At 37.2% G+C, this 20,038-nt stretch overlaps 1 protein-coding gene across 6 annotated transcripts in view; it reads left to right on the plus strand.

The window, feature by feature from the left end:
* Nucleotides 1–18,866, plus strand: part of LOC113423005 (serine protease 27-like) — a 30,218-nt gene extending 11,352 nt beyond the window's left edge. The window contains exons 2-7 of one of the 6 annotated variants that reach the window (XM_087946653.1): nt 358–2,951; nt 7,700–7,726; nt 13,091–13,256; nt 15,433–15,710; nt 16,298–16,488; nt 18,382–18,866. In XM_087946653.1, the coding sequence (XP_087802779.1) occupies nt 2,759–2,951; nt 7,700–7,726; nt 13,091–13,256; nt 15,433–15,710; nt 16,298–16,488; nt 18,382–18,642 (1,116 nt within the window). In that variant the 5' untranslated portion in view covers nt 358–2,758 and the 3' untranslated portion in view covers nt 18,643–18,866. Of the gene's footprint in view, nt 1–357; nt 2,952–5,526; nt 5,996–7,699; nt 7,727–13,090; nt 13,257–15,432; nt 15,711–16,297; nt 16,489–18,381 lie in introns of those variants that run through there. The other 5 variants (XM_087946654.1, XM_026684209.2, XM_087946655.1 and 2 more) reach the window with 5 other exon arrangements.
* Nucleotides 18,867–20,038: the final 1,172 nt, after the last annotated feature.

The following is a 20,038-nucleotide window of genomic DNA, read 5'->3' on the forward strand; positions in this document are numbered from 1 at the left end:
GCCCACTCCTGGATAATATAACTATGCCATTTGGGAGGCCACTTTACCTTCTCCTAAGATAGAAGGCCTTATTTTCTTGAAGGAAGAAAATACAAATTTTGGTTTACTGAATCTTGTTAGATTTTCCAGGCTACAGAGCTAGAATCCTGGGAGCAGGCTAGCCACCTTCAGACCTTAGCTAGAGATGATTCATTAACCTGAAAATGTAATAGCAATGAATATGCTTATTAGTGGGTCTGGCTTTATCTACAATACTGTGAACTAGCAGCCAAGGTTCAAATTCTAGGTACTTAGCAGATCAAGTTTTGAGCAGAGGTTTATTGATTTTTACTTGAATATCATCATCATTTTTTACAGATGCAGAAATGCAACATCTAGAAACATTGGTTAAAAAGAAAACAACAAGTAATGATGAACAGGCTGAAGAAATTGTTCCAAAACCTGAACAAACTGACCAACTAGTGGAAGAAAGCAACATACAGGATGATGATCCTCCTGTGCAACAACTCGAAAGTGTAGAATTAAGTGATCTAGTGAAAATGCTGAAAGAAAAAATTGAAAACCACATCAAAGAAAACACAGAAAGAAAAAGACTGTTTGCCATTAATGAAGTGCATAGCAAACGAGTGGAAGATTTACTAATTGCTGTGAACATCATTTTTATTTCTATTCCATCCAGCACACTATGTGAAACAAACCAACTAATGTACAGCACAGCTGCCATTATAACTGCAGAATTGGGTTATAAAATGCCAAAAAAGAAATCCACTGAAACACCAAAGTGGAGAATTCGACTTGAAAATAAAATAAAAAAACTACGAGGAGATGTCAGCAATTTGAAATACTTGAAAGAAGGAAAACTAAAAAACAAAGAATGAAAAACTGAAAAATAGTTTATGCAAAAAATACAAGGAATAAACAATAAACTAAAACTGCCAAAAACTGCCAAAAAAGAAATCCACTGGAACACCAAACTGGAAAATTTGACTTGAAAATAAAAAAAAAAAAACTATGAGGGGATGTCAGCAATTTAAAGTACTTGAAAGAAGGAAAACTAAAAAACAAAAAGCTGAAAAATAGTTTACTCAAAAAATACCTGGAAGAAAAAACGATAATAGAAATCATGGAAGAACTAAAACGTGTAATAGCAACAGTGAAGAAAATAGAAAGATACGAAGGGAAAATAAAACAATACAGTGAAAATGTCCAATTCAGAAGAAACCAGCACTTCTTCTACCAGCCACTTGATGAAAATCAAGTCCAAACTAATGTTCACCCATGCAAAGAAAAAGTTTTGAAGTTTTGGAGAGAACTGTGGGAACACCCAGTGGAATACAATAAAACTGTCTCCTGCATCAAAGATATTAAAAAAACAAGCAACACGAAATGAAATAGAGAATATTATAATAACAACTGATATGATTGCAAAACAAATAATGGTCAAGAACTGGAGCGCACTTGGCCTGAATGAACTGCATGGATACTGGCTAAAACACCTGACCAGCCTCCATCACTGCATGGCCACTCAATTTGACAAAATGCAAAATGCAACAAGCGAAGAATGGTTAACAGGTCGCCGAACATACTTGATAATGAAAGATCCAGAAAAGAGCACTGAACTAAGCAACTATTGCCCAATTACTTGTCTGCCAACAACATTCAAACTTTTTACAAGAATACTGACGAATTCAGTATTCAATCATCTGATGGAAAACAGTTTGCATCTGGTAGAACAAAAAGGAAATTTTAAAAAAGCAAGAGGAACAAAAGATCAGCTGCTCATTGACAAAATGGTACTAAAAATGCAAAACAAAGAAAAATGAATTTAAATACGGCGTGGATTGATTACAAGAAGGCATTTGACTCATTACCCCACAGCTGGATTAATGCCTGTCTGGAAATCTTTAGAATCAGCAAAAATATTTGTACATTTTTGAAAGCAAATATGCAAAAATGGAAAACAGTTCTAACAGCAAAAGGGGATAATATTGGTAAAGTCAATATCAGACAAGGAATCTTCCAAGGAAGATTCTTTTGCCACTACTGTTCAACAGCTCACTGACAATAATATGACATAATTCAAAACTGAGCTACCAAATCTGAAGCCAACATGGGAAGATAAATCATCTACCATACATGGATGACTTAAAAATGTATGCAAAAAGCCCCAATGAAAAATCAATATTCAACACAGATCAACTGTTCAGCAGTGACATCAAAATGAACTTTGGACTTGAAAAATGTGCTATATTATCCATGCAGTGAGGTAAATGGAAAAAATAGAAGGAATAGAACTGGGAAATGGAAGCATCATGAAAGCATTAGCAATTACAAATACTTAGGCATATTGGAAGCAGATAACATCTTGAATGGAAAAGTCAAAGAGTCAATGCAAAAGGAATACACCAGAAGCAGTGGTAGGATTCAATTTTTTTTTACTACCGGTTCTGTGGGCGTGGCTTGGTGGGCGTGGCAGGGGAAGGATACTGTAAAATCTCTGATCAGAGGTAGCATTTGCCAGTTCTCTGAACTACTCAAAATTTCCACTACCCGTTCTCCAGAACTGGTCAGAACCTGCTGAATACCACCTCTGTTCAGAAGGGTCCATAAAATATTCAAGTCAAAGCTGAATGCTGGAAACATAATTAAAGCCATTAATACAGGGGTAGTTCCAGTGATACACTACCCAGATGGAATCAATAACTAGACTTTGGCTGAACTGGAAAACTTGGACCAGAAAACACGCAAAGTTTTGAATATGTATCATGCTTTACATCAATGCAGTGACATCAACATTTACCCTACATTTAATGAAGACCAGCTATACATGGTCAAAGATGTCCCGAAGTTGCCAAGTCAGAAAAAACATTTGTGCACTAGACTGAAGAGACCCAAATTCAAATCAAACCTCTGGCATAGTAGTATTGAGCACAGAGATAGCATTGAAGAAGGTATGCAACAGCCATTATATGACATCAACTTAGCCATAAAAAAGAGTAAGAAGAAAATTCAAGATTGCTCTGTCATATGATATATCCCAGGATAATGTTGCAGGATCCAATGTGAGTTGATCTCCAGGACCAGAGGTTTAGTCTTCCAAGCTTTCAGACTCTTGCTGGAGCCCATCCTCAAGGAACTTCTCTCTCACCAGAATGTATGTCACAATTTCTGGTGAAAGAGAAGTTACTTAACAATGGGCTCCAGCATGAGTCCAAAAGCTTGGAAGACTAAACCTCTGGTTTCATGACTGACCCAGATTGGATCCTGTTCACCTTTGAGTTTGCAAGTTCCAGAGATACTGAAACTACATCTTCCAGGCATTAATTTTTTTTTTTTTTTGTAAATTTTATTTGAGTTTTCACAAAGAGAAAAAAAAATACAAATAAAACATCTTTTTTGAAAGTAGCGTAATCCCGGGTTACATTTCTTTGTACAGACACAAATTCAGGTTCATGCTCATTTTTATATTCTATTCCATATCTTATTACTATTTTACATTTTCTGCATAGCTTCTCCCCTCTTTTAATTTTCTCAATTTTATTTTAATTATCTCAATTCAAATCATTGTATTTATATTTTTTGTCTGTCCTGTTTCAATTATCTATTATCTTTTCTCATTAAACAAAATTTCTCCTGTAGTTACTGATTGGAGTATGACGCCTTTATATCTTTTCCCTAAAGTTGTAACATTCAATATAATACATAACTTCCATTCGGATTCTGCTTGGTACATTCTTAAATTACACACTGTATTCTTAAAAAAAAAAGTTATAAATGTATATAATTAAAACAACATTCCATTCCAATTCAATTCTATCATTAATATTAATATTCATTAAAGTCTTAACATCTTTAACATTACTTTTCAATTAAATATCATACGTCTATGGGAACAATTATAAGCTTTCCATAGTTAATTCCCCCCCTTCACTTATATTTTATAAAACATTAACTAATTAAAATGTTCCCGTTCCTTCCTAATTCAATTTTCTCATTTATTTTATTTCACTTATTTTATTCACAAACATTTCACTAAATTACACTAACTATTTTATCCCTCATTTTAATCATACGTTGTTTCCAATTTTCTAAAGTTATTTCTATTACTACTATAACAATACAATCTTATGTACCTTTACAGAATCTCTTTTTCAGTTAGATTTTCACCCATTATCTCTAAATAGGTCCTGTTTCTCTATATTTTGCTCCGGTCCTTTGTAACTTCTTTTCCTTTCCTTCTTCCCTCTCTTCTTCTCTCTCCCCTTTTTACCGCCGTGTCTCTCTACCTCTATTTCTCTCTTCTGTATTCCCCTCTTCTGTTGCTTTCCAGTATTATACTTATTTTTCGAATTATTTTTCTTTTCTTTGGTTGTTTTTTTAAGTCTTAAATTCTCCATTCTCTTTCCCCCCTTTCCTTTTTCTTTCCCACATAAAATTGCTTGTTCATTAAAGATGGCTTCTTCTTTGTCCCAGTCTTCTTGTTTTGCAGTCTTTTCTTGTTGTTTCTCATAGTTCCAAATCTCCATTTCTAAGAATTGAAAAACGAAGCCAAAATAACTTCTCCCTTCTTGTGCATCTTCTTTGTACTTTTTAAGTTCCATTTTCAGTTCATCCAGAAGTGGTGCCATTGTATAAATTTTTAACAACACCTGATTGATTTTAGTCATTCAAATATAATAACCAAGAATCCAAAGATCACCAAATAATCCAAATACACGCAAGCTATTTCTTTTTTCTTTTTTTTCACTTTCTCTTCCTGGGGTTACTATTTAGTTGCAAAGTTTCAGTTAAAATTTATCTTTTAGAAGTCTTGTTGAAGTTTTACTGTAGATTCTTTTTAATTCCAGGCAGTCTCCTCCCTCTTCCAGATCCTGCCCTTATTCTTTTCTCTCCTTCCTGCTTATGAAAAAGAAAATTTTTAATGTCCAGAAATCTTTATTATCCCTTTGGCATTTTGTTTTATTTTCAGCTTAATTGCCTATTGATGTCAAAGCGGATTTTTCCGATTTCATATTTAAGTCTCTTAGTTGTCAGTATAGGGAAGGAGAGAGAAGAGAAAAAAAAAGCCAAACCTTTCCCTTTTCACTTTCCTTCACTGCTTCTGACTCTTCTTTGGGAGCGATGTTATTTTTTTGTACGTTTAAATTCCAGGGTACCTTAGTTGTTGCTTTTGCAATTTAACCCGGTCAGCCAAAACTTTCACTTCTTATCTTCCTCCTGCACATTCTTTTCCGGTCGAGTTCTTCTTTGTGGTGGCCATTTCTGACCACCGCTGCAACCGCCTTCGGGAAAGGGAGTAATGGCCAGCTGAGGAGGAGAGATGCGGCTCTCCTCAACCTGGCTGGCAGTCTCCCCCCTCTTCACCACCTCTACGGGGTGGCTTAGCCCCGAAACCAGCCGGCTTGGGGCGCTCCAGCGGCAAGCCCAGACCAAAACCGCTCACAATCGCGGATTTCTGTCTGTCACCGAAGCCCTTCAAACTGGAAGTTTTCCAGGCATTAAATTTTTTGTTACCAGTAACCTGCATGGTGCCTGAAAACTATATAATGCTAATTCTTGAAATTATAATAGATACAGCTTTTTCTCTTACCTTCAATAGCTGGCTGCTATAAGATAATTGTCAATATTACTCCAAATTACTTAAACCATTTCACCCCACCCAGAGGTGAAGATAGAATAGTTGGGATAACTTGATTTACAGCCTGTGAGTAGGAAGTTCAACTCGCCCCACTGAAAATCTGGGGGTGGAGTGAGAGAAGGACAATACTAAGCAGCTCAGGTCTCTTTGGCAGTCTGCTTGATATTAAGCAACAGTCAAGAGATTGCTCCTTTTGTTCTCTGCAAGTCCTGGGTGCTTGACCTGAGCATCACAGCCCAGTGTGCTGTTCCTCTGTACCTGATCTGCATTAGGATTGGATGACTGAACGTTGCTAGTTCTGGACAATGCTGTGTCTCTGTTGCTCCCAGATTGTGCTGCTATTTCTGTTGCTGAAAGGTGGGTAGCCAGGACAGAAAGTGTTTCTCTCTCTGTGTAAATATGTGAGAATGTGTAGAGGTATTTTCTATAGTTGTTGGGATGGTACTTGATCACCTAGACTAGTGTTGGGGAATACAGACACAGCCTCTGTTCCATTTGAGTCATCAAATCCTCTCTTGAAAAGTAAAGATTCTAAACCACTAGGTTCTCTGAGCAGATGGAGAAAAATCTGAAAAAATGTTGAAGTACTACAAGGGATTCTGGATGAATTGCAAATCCTGAGACATTTGAAGCACTGATTTCTGGGGAAAATGGGAAATATATGTGGATTCTTGCAGAGCATTGGAACAGGAAATCTGGGGCATGGAGGCTGAAACGTCCAACAAGTATTGCTTTCCTTCTGATTAAAAAAAATGTTAAGGAAAAAAATTGCTGTGTTTCACTAATCAGATACAGGTAGAAATCCCACTTTGAAAGGAAAGTGCATAGGTATGTAGATTTCTACACTTGGAATGCAGATGGGTTTTATTTTCTCTCCTTGTACATTATATAACAATCAATCACTTTGATGTATTATGCAGTTGACAAATTACTGGACTGAAATAGTTTGCGGGCATATGGGTTCATAGGAAATTTGGGTTATTATTCTCTTCCTATTTCTGTAAAAATAAGTTAGAGAGATCAGATTTGCTGCTTATTAGTCTTCAGAGAAAGATTTATTGCTATTACTAACCAAGGAATTTTCTTAGTGGAATCTCTTTTACTGGATTGACCTTACCTGCCATGTTCAAGGTCTAACTCAGTTACATTTCCCTAGGAATCAGGTTTGGGAAAGATCTCTGCAGGCTTTTGATAGAACATGTTTGGTGAGTCAGAACAATGCAAACCCATGCCATCTGATCTCCTCTCATGTTAGTTTTTTGGATCAAAAACAACTGAAAGGTTTATAGCATGGATTAGAAATACCTACAAATATTGTTGAGAAAGAAAATGGTAAGAGGAGAGGTGACAATATAAATTAACCAAACATTGAATTCATTAACAAAAATATAGGTACGACATAGTGATATGTTACAGATGAGCTGGTTACACATGCAGAGAGCCTTCGTGGAAGACGCTCAATTTGTTTATGGGTTTAACATCTTTTCTGGCTTTGCATAACAAGCTAACCAAGTCTGGGTTTTCAAATGTTAGCATTAACTAAGGTTTCTTATTGTATAATTATGACTACTAGGTCTTTAGCTGACCCAATTAAAGATTTCACATGTGGCCATGTTTAACTGTTAGATAGATTGGCTTAGCTTCTAAAGCAGTGGTTCTCAATTTGCTGACCCCTGAGGGTCGGCGATGTCACAGGGTGTTTACAAAGGCTTGAAGAGATGTTATGATTTAAATCTTGAGTTGTCTTGGGGGTCTGTGGCCATGGTCTGTGGCCATGAAAGGTATTTAAGAGAAAGGGGACCCGTGGTGAAGAAAAAGTTGAGATGCACTGTCCTAAAGAATTATTATTAAACTATTTTGTAATAAAAGTGATTATAATTCTTCCTCCCTCCCCAAGAATGGCAACCTTTCTGTTGTGGAGAGTGTGTTCTGAGGAATAAAAAATTGACCCAGGATTGTTTTTTTTTTTTTTTTGGTAAATACCTCCTGAACTCTATCTTCTAATAGTAATGTTTTTTTTTTTTTTACTCCATCACTTTGACTTTATTTATTGTATTTTAGGTGTGGAAAACAGTGATGCTCAAAAAGGTAAGAACACAACTAAGTAAAGATAATTAATTTAATGATGGGGGAGGAAAGGCCTAGAGATTATTATTATTGTTATTCTTGTGTTATTCAGACAAAAAGAAAGGAAGTGTGCAACTAAGCTTAATTACTCTCTCTCTCTCTCTCTCTCTTTATATATCTATATCTATATCTATATCTATATCTATATCTATATCTATATCTATATCTATATCTATATCTATATCTATATGTGTGTGTGTATGCATGTATGTATGTATATATATATGTTCTGTCTCACCTTTCTTCTCTCCCAAAAGATGAAAAAGTACAAACTCACACAAACACAGGCAGGTTGGCTGGCTCGGACTTCACAGAGTTAATTCTTTGGAACTGATAACGTCTTTGGCATTCCAACACACTCTGCCTGCCAAGTCCAAACTGATAACAAGTAAAAAGCTACTTACAGAAAATTACAAGGCAGACCACAAAAATCATACACAAAGAAAACCTGAAGTAAGATCAAACTTTGTCCCGTACAAAGTTCCAGCCGACAACACACCCATTTTTATCCCCTGTGGGGTGTGGCTCAATGACTCAGCTCACTCTCTGACCCTCCCACGCCTCCTATGTTACTGCTCACGTTTCTCCCTACGACTCTGCCTAGGATCAAGCCAACATTCTTCCTCTTGACTCCCTGTCAGGGGCTGCTCCGATATGCCTTCCTCCTGATTAATTTCGTGCTGTTCCTCTCGGTTGTCTGATGAAACCTGAGGCATTATCAGGGAGGAAGGCATTGCCAGAGAGGAAGGTCCTGGGGAGGAAGGCATTCCCTGTTCCTTCTCCTCATCTTCCAAGTCCTCTGACAGCACAGGCTCAGGAATCGGAGCCACAACATATATACTTGTCTAATTTCAAAGTTATCTTAAAGAATAGGCTATGCCCAACAAGACTATTTATGTTACTATGCCCAACAAGGCTATTCAGATTACTATGTTCAACAATTCAAATAACTATGCCCAATAAAGCTATTCAAATAACTATGTCTAATAAGGCTATTCAAAGAGCTATGCCCAACAAGGCTATTCAAAGAATTATGCCCAACAAGGATATTCAATTAACTATACCCAACAAGGATATTCAATTAACTATGCCCAACAAGGCTATTTATGTTACTATGCCCAACTATTCAAATAACTAAGCCCAACAAGGCTATTCAATTAACTATGCCTAACAAGGCATTCAGGTAACTATGCCATTCAGGTTGTTGTAGGTATTGTTGCCCAACTAGACTACACATTCACACAATACTCACATACACTCTCAACACAAGTGATCAAGCTGTGTTAGAGCGGGCAGGGAAACAGACTTAGGGCATCTCTTGCTCCAACAAGAGTTGTCTCGCATTCAGGGGATCCAGTCTTCTCTTTATACCCAGCTTGTTTACTCTGAATCCATTTGTATGGTACATCTTGCCCTAATCTTATCAGCAATTTTACAATTTTACTCCCAATTTTACTCCTTTGTTCCATAACTCCATGAAAAACGCAATCTACTACATTTCTATGCTTACTGATGTTTCACCTGGTATAATTCACTTATACATACTTTCGGGATCTTCTGTTATCAGTAATACACACATTCCAGCAATGTGAGTTTCCCAGTGGGTTCAGGAAAAGGCTAGATATGGTTGTTCTATAAACCCACTATACTGAAGATCAAGGGTGGGCTGCTACCAGTTCTCATCGGTTCAGGTGAACTGAATATTAATTTTACTTCTGGTTCACCAAACTGGTAGTTGTAACGACTGGCTGGCTCCACCCACCTCTCCCTTCCCCTCCTAAGAGGCTCCACGTGGCTCGTTTTGGATCCTAGGTAAGTGCAGGGCCCGTGTGGAGGCTTGGGGAGGGCAAAAAATGGGCCTCCCGGAGGCTCCGGAAGGCTGGAAACAGGCCCATTTCCAGCCTCCAGACAGCCTCTAGAGCCCGGGGAGAGGGCTCCCAGAGGTTTGAGAAAAGCCTCCAGAGCCTGAGGAGGGTGAAAATGGGGCTCATGGAAGTTCCAGAAGGCCAGAAAAGGGCTCATTTCTGGCCTCCACAGAGCCTTCAGAGCCTGGCGAGGCTGTTTTCATCCTCCCAGAGGCTTGAGAAAAGCCTCCAGAGCCTGGGGAAGGTGAAAACACCCCCCCACCCCATGGTGGAGGTGGCAGACTAGGCCATGCCCACCATGGCCCCGCCCACCCAACAACCGGGCATAGAACCAGTTGCTAAATTTTTTGAAGCTCACCCTTGCTGAAAATGGCATTTAATTTTGTTGTTCGAGGTGCAATGACAATAATCTAATCTAATCTAATATAAACTAAACTAAACTAAACTCATGACTTATTCTAATATAGTATACATTATGTAGCATATTTGTAATATATTCACAGCATATAATATCTGTAACATAAGGAATAAGTTTCAGACTTATAAATAAGCCTTTACACACACACACACACACACACACACACACACACACACGGACACTTTGATACTTCTTTATTTATAGTTTAAAAAATATTTCCTTCTTGTTATGTGCTTTAGGTTATGGCCAGGAAATTTAGAAAGAGTGTCACAGTGTATAAGTGTTTTTTAGTTTAGTAGGAAATACATACATATGTGAGTCTCCTTTTTCCAACCATCTGTGATGACCCACTTGGTGCAAAAACTTACTCATTTTCAAGATGACCATGTATAATATGCATATTATGCTTCAATGTAGTACAGAGATATTCATGAAACAGAAGACTGTATACATATACAAAGAGAGAGAGAGATTAAAAATGCACACACTTGCAAATGCAGTGTAGTGTGGTGCCTGGAGACTTCCATGTGAGCACATCAGTTATACGTGGATGAGAAAAACCCTCTGCAGTATAAAGAGACATCATCTGGCAGGCTGTGCATGGATGCTGTGTACTATATGGGCCTCTTGTGCTTATTAATAAACATACCTGAGAGCTAGGTAGGTGACAACTATGTACACATACACATAGTATATGCAATTCTTTTTCTTGCTGTCTTGTATAAATGCTACTCTTCATTTAATTCCACTGTTTACATTTTTGTAAATTATGTGTAGCATAAAAGCTATGAATATTGCTGAACTCCAGTAGAAATTCCAGCAGAAATTCCAGCACCCCTTATAATTGGCCATGATAATTAAGAATATTAGGAGCTGTAATTAGCAAAATTTAGTTGCTGCCTCCATCTATCTATTGCTGCTTGATCAACACCCATCTGCCTACATTCTTTCTACAGCTCTTTCTACCTAGTGTTAGATATAATTTGTTTCAATGTAATTACTTTTAGTTATGACTCATCCTACTCTAAACATACAGCAGTTGTCAACAACTTCTAAAGTAGAAATATATGACACCTGGCTAAGCAAACACAAAATGTTTTAAACATCAGTAGATAATTAGATATCCTTTAAATATATTTCCCCTCATTCCCAACCAATGGAATGGCAAGGAATTAAAAGAGTTGTCTAAAATATTTGGAAGAGATATTAGTTTGTCTACTAGTCTCTAACTATTTTTTAAAAGATGTCTGGAGGCCCGAGATATTTTATCATTATGAAATTACCTGGAGAACCCCTATTTTTCTTATGTACCTATAAGCAAAGGTTTTCCTGCGGATTATAGATAAATGATAGCACATTCAGAATAGTATAGAATAACAGTTGGAAGGGACCTTGGATATCTTCTAGTCCAACCCCTTGCTTAGGCAGGAAACCCTTTACCATTTCAGACAAATGGTTGTCCAATTTCTTTTTAAAAACGTCCAATATTCAGGTACATATTAAACATATGTACTATGTTTAATATTTACACATATTAAACAATAATATTTTTATTACCATATGTGTTCATTAATCTACTGCTCATAGGTCTTTCTAGTAATCATTTTTCCTATCTATATATCTGGGATATCTTTCCTAACCCTAACAAGTATCCTTAGCTCTTACCTGTAGGACGGGTTGCTAATCTTTTAGACCTCAGGGACCACCAAACTCATAATTTTAAATCCCGCGGACCACTAATATGAATCCAGCATGCTGCTCGCTGAAGCACCCCTACTCCTACTGACAGGATGGGGTCCTTCAGACACTTGGATGCCTGGTTCTGCCTGGTTCTGTACTCAGAGTTATTTGGACCCATTTCCCACAGAAAACAAAACACCAGGATCTCTCATCTCTCTTTGTCTCTCATCTCTCTCTCTCTTCTCCCCCCGTCTCTTCCTTTTTCCCGTTTGCTCTTTCTCTCTCTCGTCCCCCCTTTCACCCTTTGTCTCTTTCTCTTTCCCTTCCTCTCTATCTCCCTTTCTCCCTTTTCTCTCTCTCTCTCTCCTCTCTCACTCCCCATCTTTCTCCCTTTCTCTTTCTCTCTCAGAAACTGAGAAGATTTTTTTTTAAAAAAACCAAGAAAACAGTTATCATTTAAATATTTTTACCAAATAAATTGTCTGGATGTGCTTGTGAGATCATCAGGAATAAAGCCCAGTCAGTCAACTTTACCTATAATATTTTTTAGGATTGAACTGAAGTGAAAACACTCACATCTGAATCTTAGAGTTTCTGTTCTGGCCATATTTTGAAACAGAAAGTAAAAAATGCCATCTATTTTTCAATCATGGATAAAAAAAAAATAAGAATTTAAAGTAAACTTATGTTATTTTCACTCATCCAAATAGCTTGTGGCTTTACAAAAGAATAATAGTAATAATAATAGTAATAATAATAATAGTAATAATAATAATAGTAATAATAATAATAATAATAATAATAATAATAATAATAGTAATAGTAATAGTAATAATAGTAGTAATAATAGTAATAATAAAAAATCACAAAGTATCACGACTTACAAATTGAAGTTGAGCAACTTTGGAAAAAGAAATCGTGTGTTATCCCAATTGTAATTGGAGCCCTTGGAGCAAGACCTAAAGGGCTGCCTCACTATTTGGAAATCCTGAATTTATCAGACTTGAATACCCTGATTCTACAAAAAACCACCCTACTTGGAACAGCTTATATCCTCCAATGCCACCTGAACAGTTCCTAGGTCCTTGGTTAGGTCACGAGCTGTTGAGCTACCAACCAGTCCCATTGGCTGTAAATCTCACTAAAGATTAAATAATAATAATAATAATAATAATAATAATAATAATAATAATAATAATAATAATAATAATAATAATAATATAAAAATTCACACGTGAGCTGAATTATGACAAGGTTGGCTGTATTTCTTGTAAAAAGGATGTAGCATCATCCATAATATGATTTCAACAATTTCCACAGCTCTAACCTTCTTCTCACATTTCTCTCTCTTTTCTTTTACAGTCTGTGGGCACCCCAAAGTACATTCCTCTCGAATTGTTGGTGGGAAGAGAGCTGAAGAAGGGGAATGGCCATGGCAGGTCAGCATACGAGAAAACAGACTTCATGTATGTGGTGGAAGTCTCATTTCCTCCCAGTGGGTGGTGACAGCTGCTCATTGCTTTAACGGGTGAGTAGCAGATTTGCATTAAATAGACAGTTTCTCAGCCAGTTTCTCTTCTTTAATGGAATCAATAATTGAAGATGGAGCTATAGCACTAGGGAATGATAGCACTTCAACTAAGTCCAAAAATTTGGCAGTACACCAGTTTTATCTTGCCTTTATGAAGATAGCATTAGCATTAGATCCACCCATGCCATGTAGCCTACCTGGCAGCTTTATGAAGATAACAAGAATATAATCAAAATTTTATTAGGATCAAAGACCTAAAGGAGGGAGACGTATAGCCAATTACAAAGCATAAAATACATCAAAGGCTAAAATATGATAAAAACTAAAAAAAAAATAAAACAAAATTATTTATAATAAACAAAGGCTTAAAAGAAATCTTAAAGGAGGGGAAAGTATTAGATAGGGATAGGGAACATAAAGTTTGGCAAACCATTTCACAAACAAAACATTCTAAACTGAGCTAAATGTTTATTAAAACTGGTTTATGGCACAGGTAAAATTCTGATGGATTTGAAGTGCTGCTGCCAGAACCTGGGAACATTATATGTTATAATAGTATTAGTATCGGTGAGTAGCAGGGAGGTATGGAATTACCCTGTGCTCCCTGGATATTTATACAATACAAATAGTTCTTGACTTGAACAATCAGTTGCTTAGCAACTGTTCAAAGTTATGATGGACCACCCCAAAAGGTACTGATGACCGAGCTCCAAAGTTCTGATGCCCACCCACTTCTCCCAGACCTGACTGCATTTCAGATGCTTAGTGATCATGATTTATGGCAGCTATACTGGCTGGAGAATTCTGGGAGTTGAAGTCCACAAGTCTTAAAGTTGCCAGGTGTGGAAACCTCTGATGTATGGCTTTGCTGGAAACCAGTGTTCTCTGATTTTTCAGCAAAAACGCCCCATAATGAACAATGGATTCACTTAACAACTGTGGTGTTTGCTTGATGAGTGCAGGTCCATTTAAGGATCATGGTGATTTGCTTAATGACACCACAAAAAGATTGTAAAATTAGGTCAGCCATGTGACCGGGCAGGCTCCATTACAGTGATAAGTCAAAGTTACAACAGCACTGAAAAAAGTGAGTTATGACTGTTTTTCCATACTTACAACCACTGCAACATCCTCATGACCACATGATCAAAATTCAGACCTTGGCAACTGGTTCACATTTATGATGATTGCAGTATCCTGGGGTTATGTAATTTTGTGACCTTCTGACAAGCAAAGTCAATGGGGAATCCGGATTCACTTAACAACCATATTACTAACTTAACAACTGCAACAATTCACTTAACAACTGTGGCAAGAAAGATAGTAAAATGGGGCAAACTCACTTAACAAATGTTTCACTTAGCAGCATAAATTTTTGGGTCAATTGTGATCGTAACTCGAAGACTACCTGTATAGGCAATGGAAAAATAGGTTGTTTCTGTGTGTCCAGAGTTACAGGGGCATTTTCTTTCTGAGTAAGGAATCGTCTTGTATTAGCCTTAAAGTACAGCTGAGAGGAATGCATGACATCTTGACAAAGTAAAGATCTCTGGTAGTTAGGCTCTTTGAGGCTAGTTGAATATGCCATAGGGAAGGCAGAGTGCCTGTTGGATTCATTGACAATAAAAGGTTGGAGACCTGGCTAAATCCAGTTGTGCTCTGCCACACATTGTTTAATGTGTGATTTGCCTAATCTTATTCCATTCTGAGTAGAAGGTTTGGAGAGATGCCCAAGGATGAGATTTTAGTTGCCACTACCTTTTCTCATGATGACTGAAAGTCGTCCTTCATAATTAATAGGTCAAGGCCAAGAAGAAGAAAAAAAGATAGTTTGAGTCCAGCTGCCCACATCTAGTCTCCACTTTCATGAGGCCCACCTCTCGTCTCAGGGTGACATTAGAGGTACATTTTGAGACTTGAAGGGCCAAGAAATCTGAATTTCTACTTTGCCTTCTCCCTCCTGATGCTGATCTTTGATCATAATAAATATTTGATTTGATGGCATAAATATATAAATGATGCTCTCCACAATGCTCTGTGAACAAGACAGAGCAACCACATGGTAAAAACATTGTCTGAAGCACTTAATTTGAAAGCAGCAGATTTCCTGTTGTGTTTCAGAGCCGAGCAAGGATGATAGAAGACTGATTATTTTTCCCCTTGGCTCCTATAGGCCACTAGTTGCATCCAAGTATCGAGTACATCTGGGAGAGTATGAACTCCCCAAACCAGCATCCACCATGGTCTCATCTGCTATAAGCCTGATTGTAGTACATCCATATTATGCTGGAGTTGGGCTGAGTGCTGATATTGCGTTGGTGAAACTAGAGGAGCCTGTCATTTTCTCCCGAACCATCTTGCCTATCTGCTTATCCACTGTTGCAGATCCTGAACCTTTCCCTGTAGGGATGATGTGCTGGGTCACTGGCTGGGGGGACCTCTATCCAGATGGTAAGAAAAAGGTGGGGTCTTCTTAGATTAAGTGCATAATTCAGGCTTCTACAAGGCATGAGGTCTCCATTTGGAGGTGAAGGATTTCCCCTTCCCCCAGTATTTTGAGAGGAATTAAGCTATAAACTTTATGGAGGGTTTATAATATTGTTTATTGCTGTAAAAATATTGTTTTTGCAGTAGTGATTTGACACTGAATTTTGGTGCCATGATTTGGAAGGCTCTGTAATAAATGAGTTGTGAGGCACATGTAACCCATGACTTACAGTCCTCATAACAGGGTTAATTACATTCATTGTTTTTGCAATTGCAATATGTTTGTTTTTTAATCAGCCACTTAGTGGCATCAAGAATGTAGTTGGTGGTGCAATAACATTATTGCAAAGGGTGTGGATCTCAAACATTTGGTAGATGAACTGGAGGAGTTGGCAGTGATTTAAAATGAGGCTTGCAGACTAAAGCACCACAGATACTTCCATTTACTCCTTTGATCTTTAAAAGCAAATGGAGGAAGGCTCCACCTTTAAATATTTAGGAGCTAGTGTTCAGTCTCAGAGTTTCTCTTATTTTGTTTTTTTTTGTACCAGCCTCTTTCGTCACTCGGACTCTGCAAAAATTGGAAATGCCAATCCTAGATGTTGATAAGTGTGATGAAATGTACCATAATGACTCCAGCAGCTCTGACATAGATACTGAAGTTTTGCCAAAAGACTACAAGCTAATTTATGATGACATGATCTGTGCTGGATATCCAGAAGGAAAGAAAGATTCTTGCCAGGTAAAAATAGAGGATGAGAGCCACGGACCAATTGTGATTTGTAGCAGACATTATACTATTATAGAATTTGCTTGTTTATCATGAGTTTGGGAACTAGGACTTTGTAATTTATTATATAACCATGCTGAGCAAAATGTGTGAGCCATTTTTCCCTTCAATAATTCAATAATGTTCAATTCTTGGAGGCTGCCTATTGGTCCCTGCAGCTTACTTGGCAAGGTTTTTCAGAAGTGGTTTGTCATTAACTCCTTCCGAGGGCTGATAGAAAGTGACTGGCCCATGGTCACCTCTCTGGCTTCTTGTCTAAGGCAGGATTAGAATTAGGTCTCTCAATCAGTACATCAAACAGATTCTTCAAACAATGTATACAGGATGGAAAAAAAAATCACTGGAATCTTAATACTGACTGTGAATCATAGTGGTCATGATAAAAATAGGTTCAAAACAGCTTCAGTTCTTAACTCAGGGTTTACCAGTAATATGAGTAATTATGATTGACAGTTGACCATGGTTGTTAAGCAACTGCAATGTTGGGTCTGAAAATAGAAATAAGCAACTGAATGCAACTGAAAGGCAGGTATTTTAGCACTGATTTCACTCTGTACTGTTCACTTTTTTTTTTGGCCAAGCCTCATATTTCTTACAGTAAAGCCCCAGATATGATTTATTTCTTGAATATGGCCTCTGATCCCAAAATAATTGCTCAAACCTGCTAATTGTTGATCCTTAATTGGCTAAAAGTTAGTCAACTAAAATGAAGTTTATTATAATTAAGAAGTAAAAGATTTTCTCTGTTTATAAGAAACACTAAGTTAGTGCAGTTAATTGTAGTACAAGTACTCTTGTTTAGATCCATTCTACCAATCATTTTTTCTCCAATGTATAGTGTCGTGTGCTCAATGAGCATGCTTGCAAATCATTAAGTGCATCTGCTCCTCCCCAAATATTTTTTACTAATAATTTTATTTGCTTATCAGTTCATAAACTACGCGGATTTTAACATCACCGACAACACATTTTTGCACATGCTTTCTTGTGGCTCCCATTTAAAATAAGGAAATTAATCTAGTTCTCCATCCCCCCCAAATGTAACAATAAGCAACCACCTTAAAACATTTTTCCATATCTCACTCTTCCTCTAGGTAGTTTAGGGCAGAACTGGTTTTGTTTCCTGTTGATATTTATAACATGTCTTAAAATAATGACAGCCTAAAGTAAATTTGATAAATTATGTGATGAAGCTTGAATGTAAACTATAGTTTCTCAATCTAATGTATGTACTGTTCTTGCAGTAGCAATAGCAATAGCACTTATATATAGCTTTACAGTGCTTTATAGCCCTCTCTAAGCAGTTTATAGAGTTGGCATATTGTCCTCAATAATCTGGGTCCTCATCTTACCCACCTTGAAAGGATGGAAGGCTGAGTCACTAAGGCTCTCAGTACATTCTTAATGGCAGTATATTTCCTCCCCTAAAACAATTTATCCAAAGTTTTGATTTTACATAGTCCTTCTGAGGCAGATGGTACCACAAAGCAGCAAGGAAATTTTCTCCAGTATGTCTCCGATGATGTCATAAATTACTGAAAGCAGAGTAACAAAAGCTTCTAAGCATGCCGACAATATCCTTAGCTAGCCTTCAAACCCATATCAAAGCCATTTAAGATCTAATATTGATTCCCCACAAGATTATTTTCACATTTATTTTTAAACCACCACTATTATTTTCCCCTTTTCAGTAAGGGGAAGGGCTTGGCTAAATAACATTAAGAGGAAGTGGTGAATGGCCAAATTCATCTCATCTGCTTAAATTTAAACTCAAAATGCACAGTACTTCCTTAGGTCTTACTTACTGGAAGAGTGATCCTAGTTAATTCTTTTCTTTCTTTTTAGGGTGACTCTGGGGGACCCCTGGCCTGCAAGTTGAATGGTACATGGTTTCTAGCCGGCATTGTGAGCTTTGGGGTGGGTTGTTCTGAACCCAACCGACCTGGAGTCTATACCAGAGTAACTTCTTATACGGACTGGATTCAACACACTATAGAAAAAAACTCAGTTTCTAATGATGGTGTCCCTCATGCCAGTGGGATTCCTGTTGTCTTTGTTTTAATTTTTCTCCTGAGCACTTTCCATGTAAGTGCTGTTGATTTATAATCAGTTGGAAATGTAATTGTAACACAAGTTGCACATAGCACTTGATATAATATTACCATTCAACTACAGGGGGGAAAATATAACCTGCATTGTGCATAGTGAAAAGTTTCCTGGATATCTGACTATATTAACCTCCTGTTATCTCTTTCTCTTATTATTAATCATTCTTAGAATTCTGATTTGGTTATATATTTGATAACAAATTAAAAAAAATAAAAATTCCAGTTTGTTTCCTTGAATCATTAGGGGCAAAAAGAAGTGCTTTGTGCTGTGAGATATAAGGACTTTCCAAGTAAAATGTTCCTCTCCCCCATATCTCATTCTTAGAGTGCCAAATTTCAAGTTTGTAGGCTTTACAGTTCTGGAGATTTGTGATGTGTGAGTGGTATTTCACTTTTATGTATGTAGAAGATAAAAAGATACTTCACAGGGCCTCTGGAAAAGAGATGCTTAGTAAAATTCAACTTTAGGAAACACCTAGCCATACTCTGAATCTAATAGACAGAGTTGGAAGAGACCTTGTAGGTCATCTAGTCCAATCCCCTGCCCAAGGGAATCTTCTTGAATCAAAACTAGTTTATGCGTATTCCTGAGACTGATCCTAGTATTCCTGAGACTGATCCTAATCTTTTGTAATTTTGGCATTAAATAACATGGGATCAATATAGAGAGAGTGTTTGTGTAGTACTTAAGGCATTAATGTTTGCCTTAGCAAATTCCCAGCTTGATTCTGAAACTTGTTAGTTGACTATGGGCCAACCACCATACCTCCGCTAAGTCTACTTCACAGGATTGTTTTTGCAGAGAGAGCATAATAAGAGATCCCTCTAGATACTAACTTCCAGAGGGGAAAAAAAAAAGGGGGGGGGGAGGGGCACAAAGGTAAAATACCAACATATTTTAATTTTTTATCTAAAATAAATTTGTAAAATGATGATAGTAGTTCACTGAGCTGGAAAAAGGCTTCTGTCAGTAACTTAGTCAGAGATATAAAAATTACAGTCATGGTTCTGGAGCAAAAAAAGAAAACAAAAAGACACCCTTAACTGACAGATAACTACGACTTAATTTGACAAATAACTTCCCTTTACTGCTATTAATTGTAATACAGTTCTTTTAAAATATCCTATAGTGCCCTCTGCTGACAAGCTTTAATATTTATTCAGATGCAAAAATTCCTCAATGGGAAAAATTGCAAAGAGGTGCTGGTTTAACAGGTGGCAGGTACTATAAGGGATTCAACAAAAAAGGAGGACCATCAACTCGGGGCTTTCTGCATTAAACTCTTCAGGAAATAGGAAATGAAAGCAACTCCAAATAAACAGATAATCTCTAAAAAGATATCCACCCAAGTTCACTCAATTACCACAATTGCCTTCTTGCCCATTTGTGTACG

The sequence above is a fragment of the Notechis scutatus genome, chromosome Z, assembly GCF_049901735.1.
Source record: "Notechis scutatus isolate UNSWTSFEM ecotype Mainland chromosome Z, rNotScu1.2, whole genome shotgun sequence".
Classification (NCBI taxonomy): domain Eukaryota; kingdom Metazoa; phylum Chordata; class Lepidosauria; order Squamata; family Elapidae; genus Notechis; species Notechis scutatus.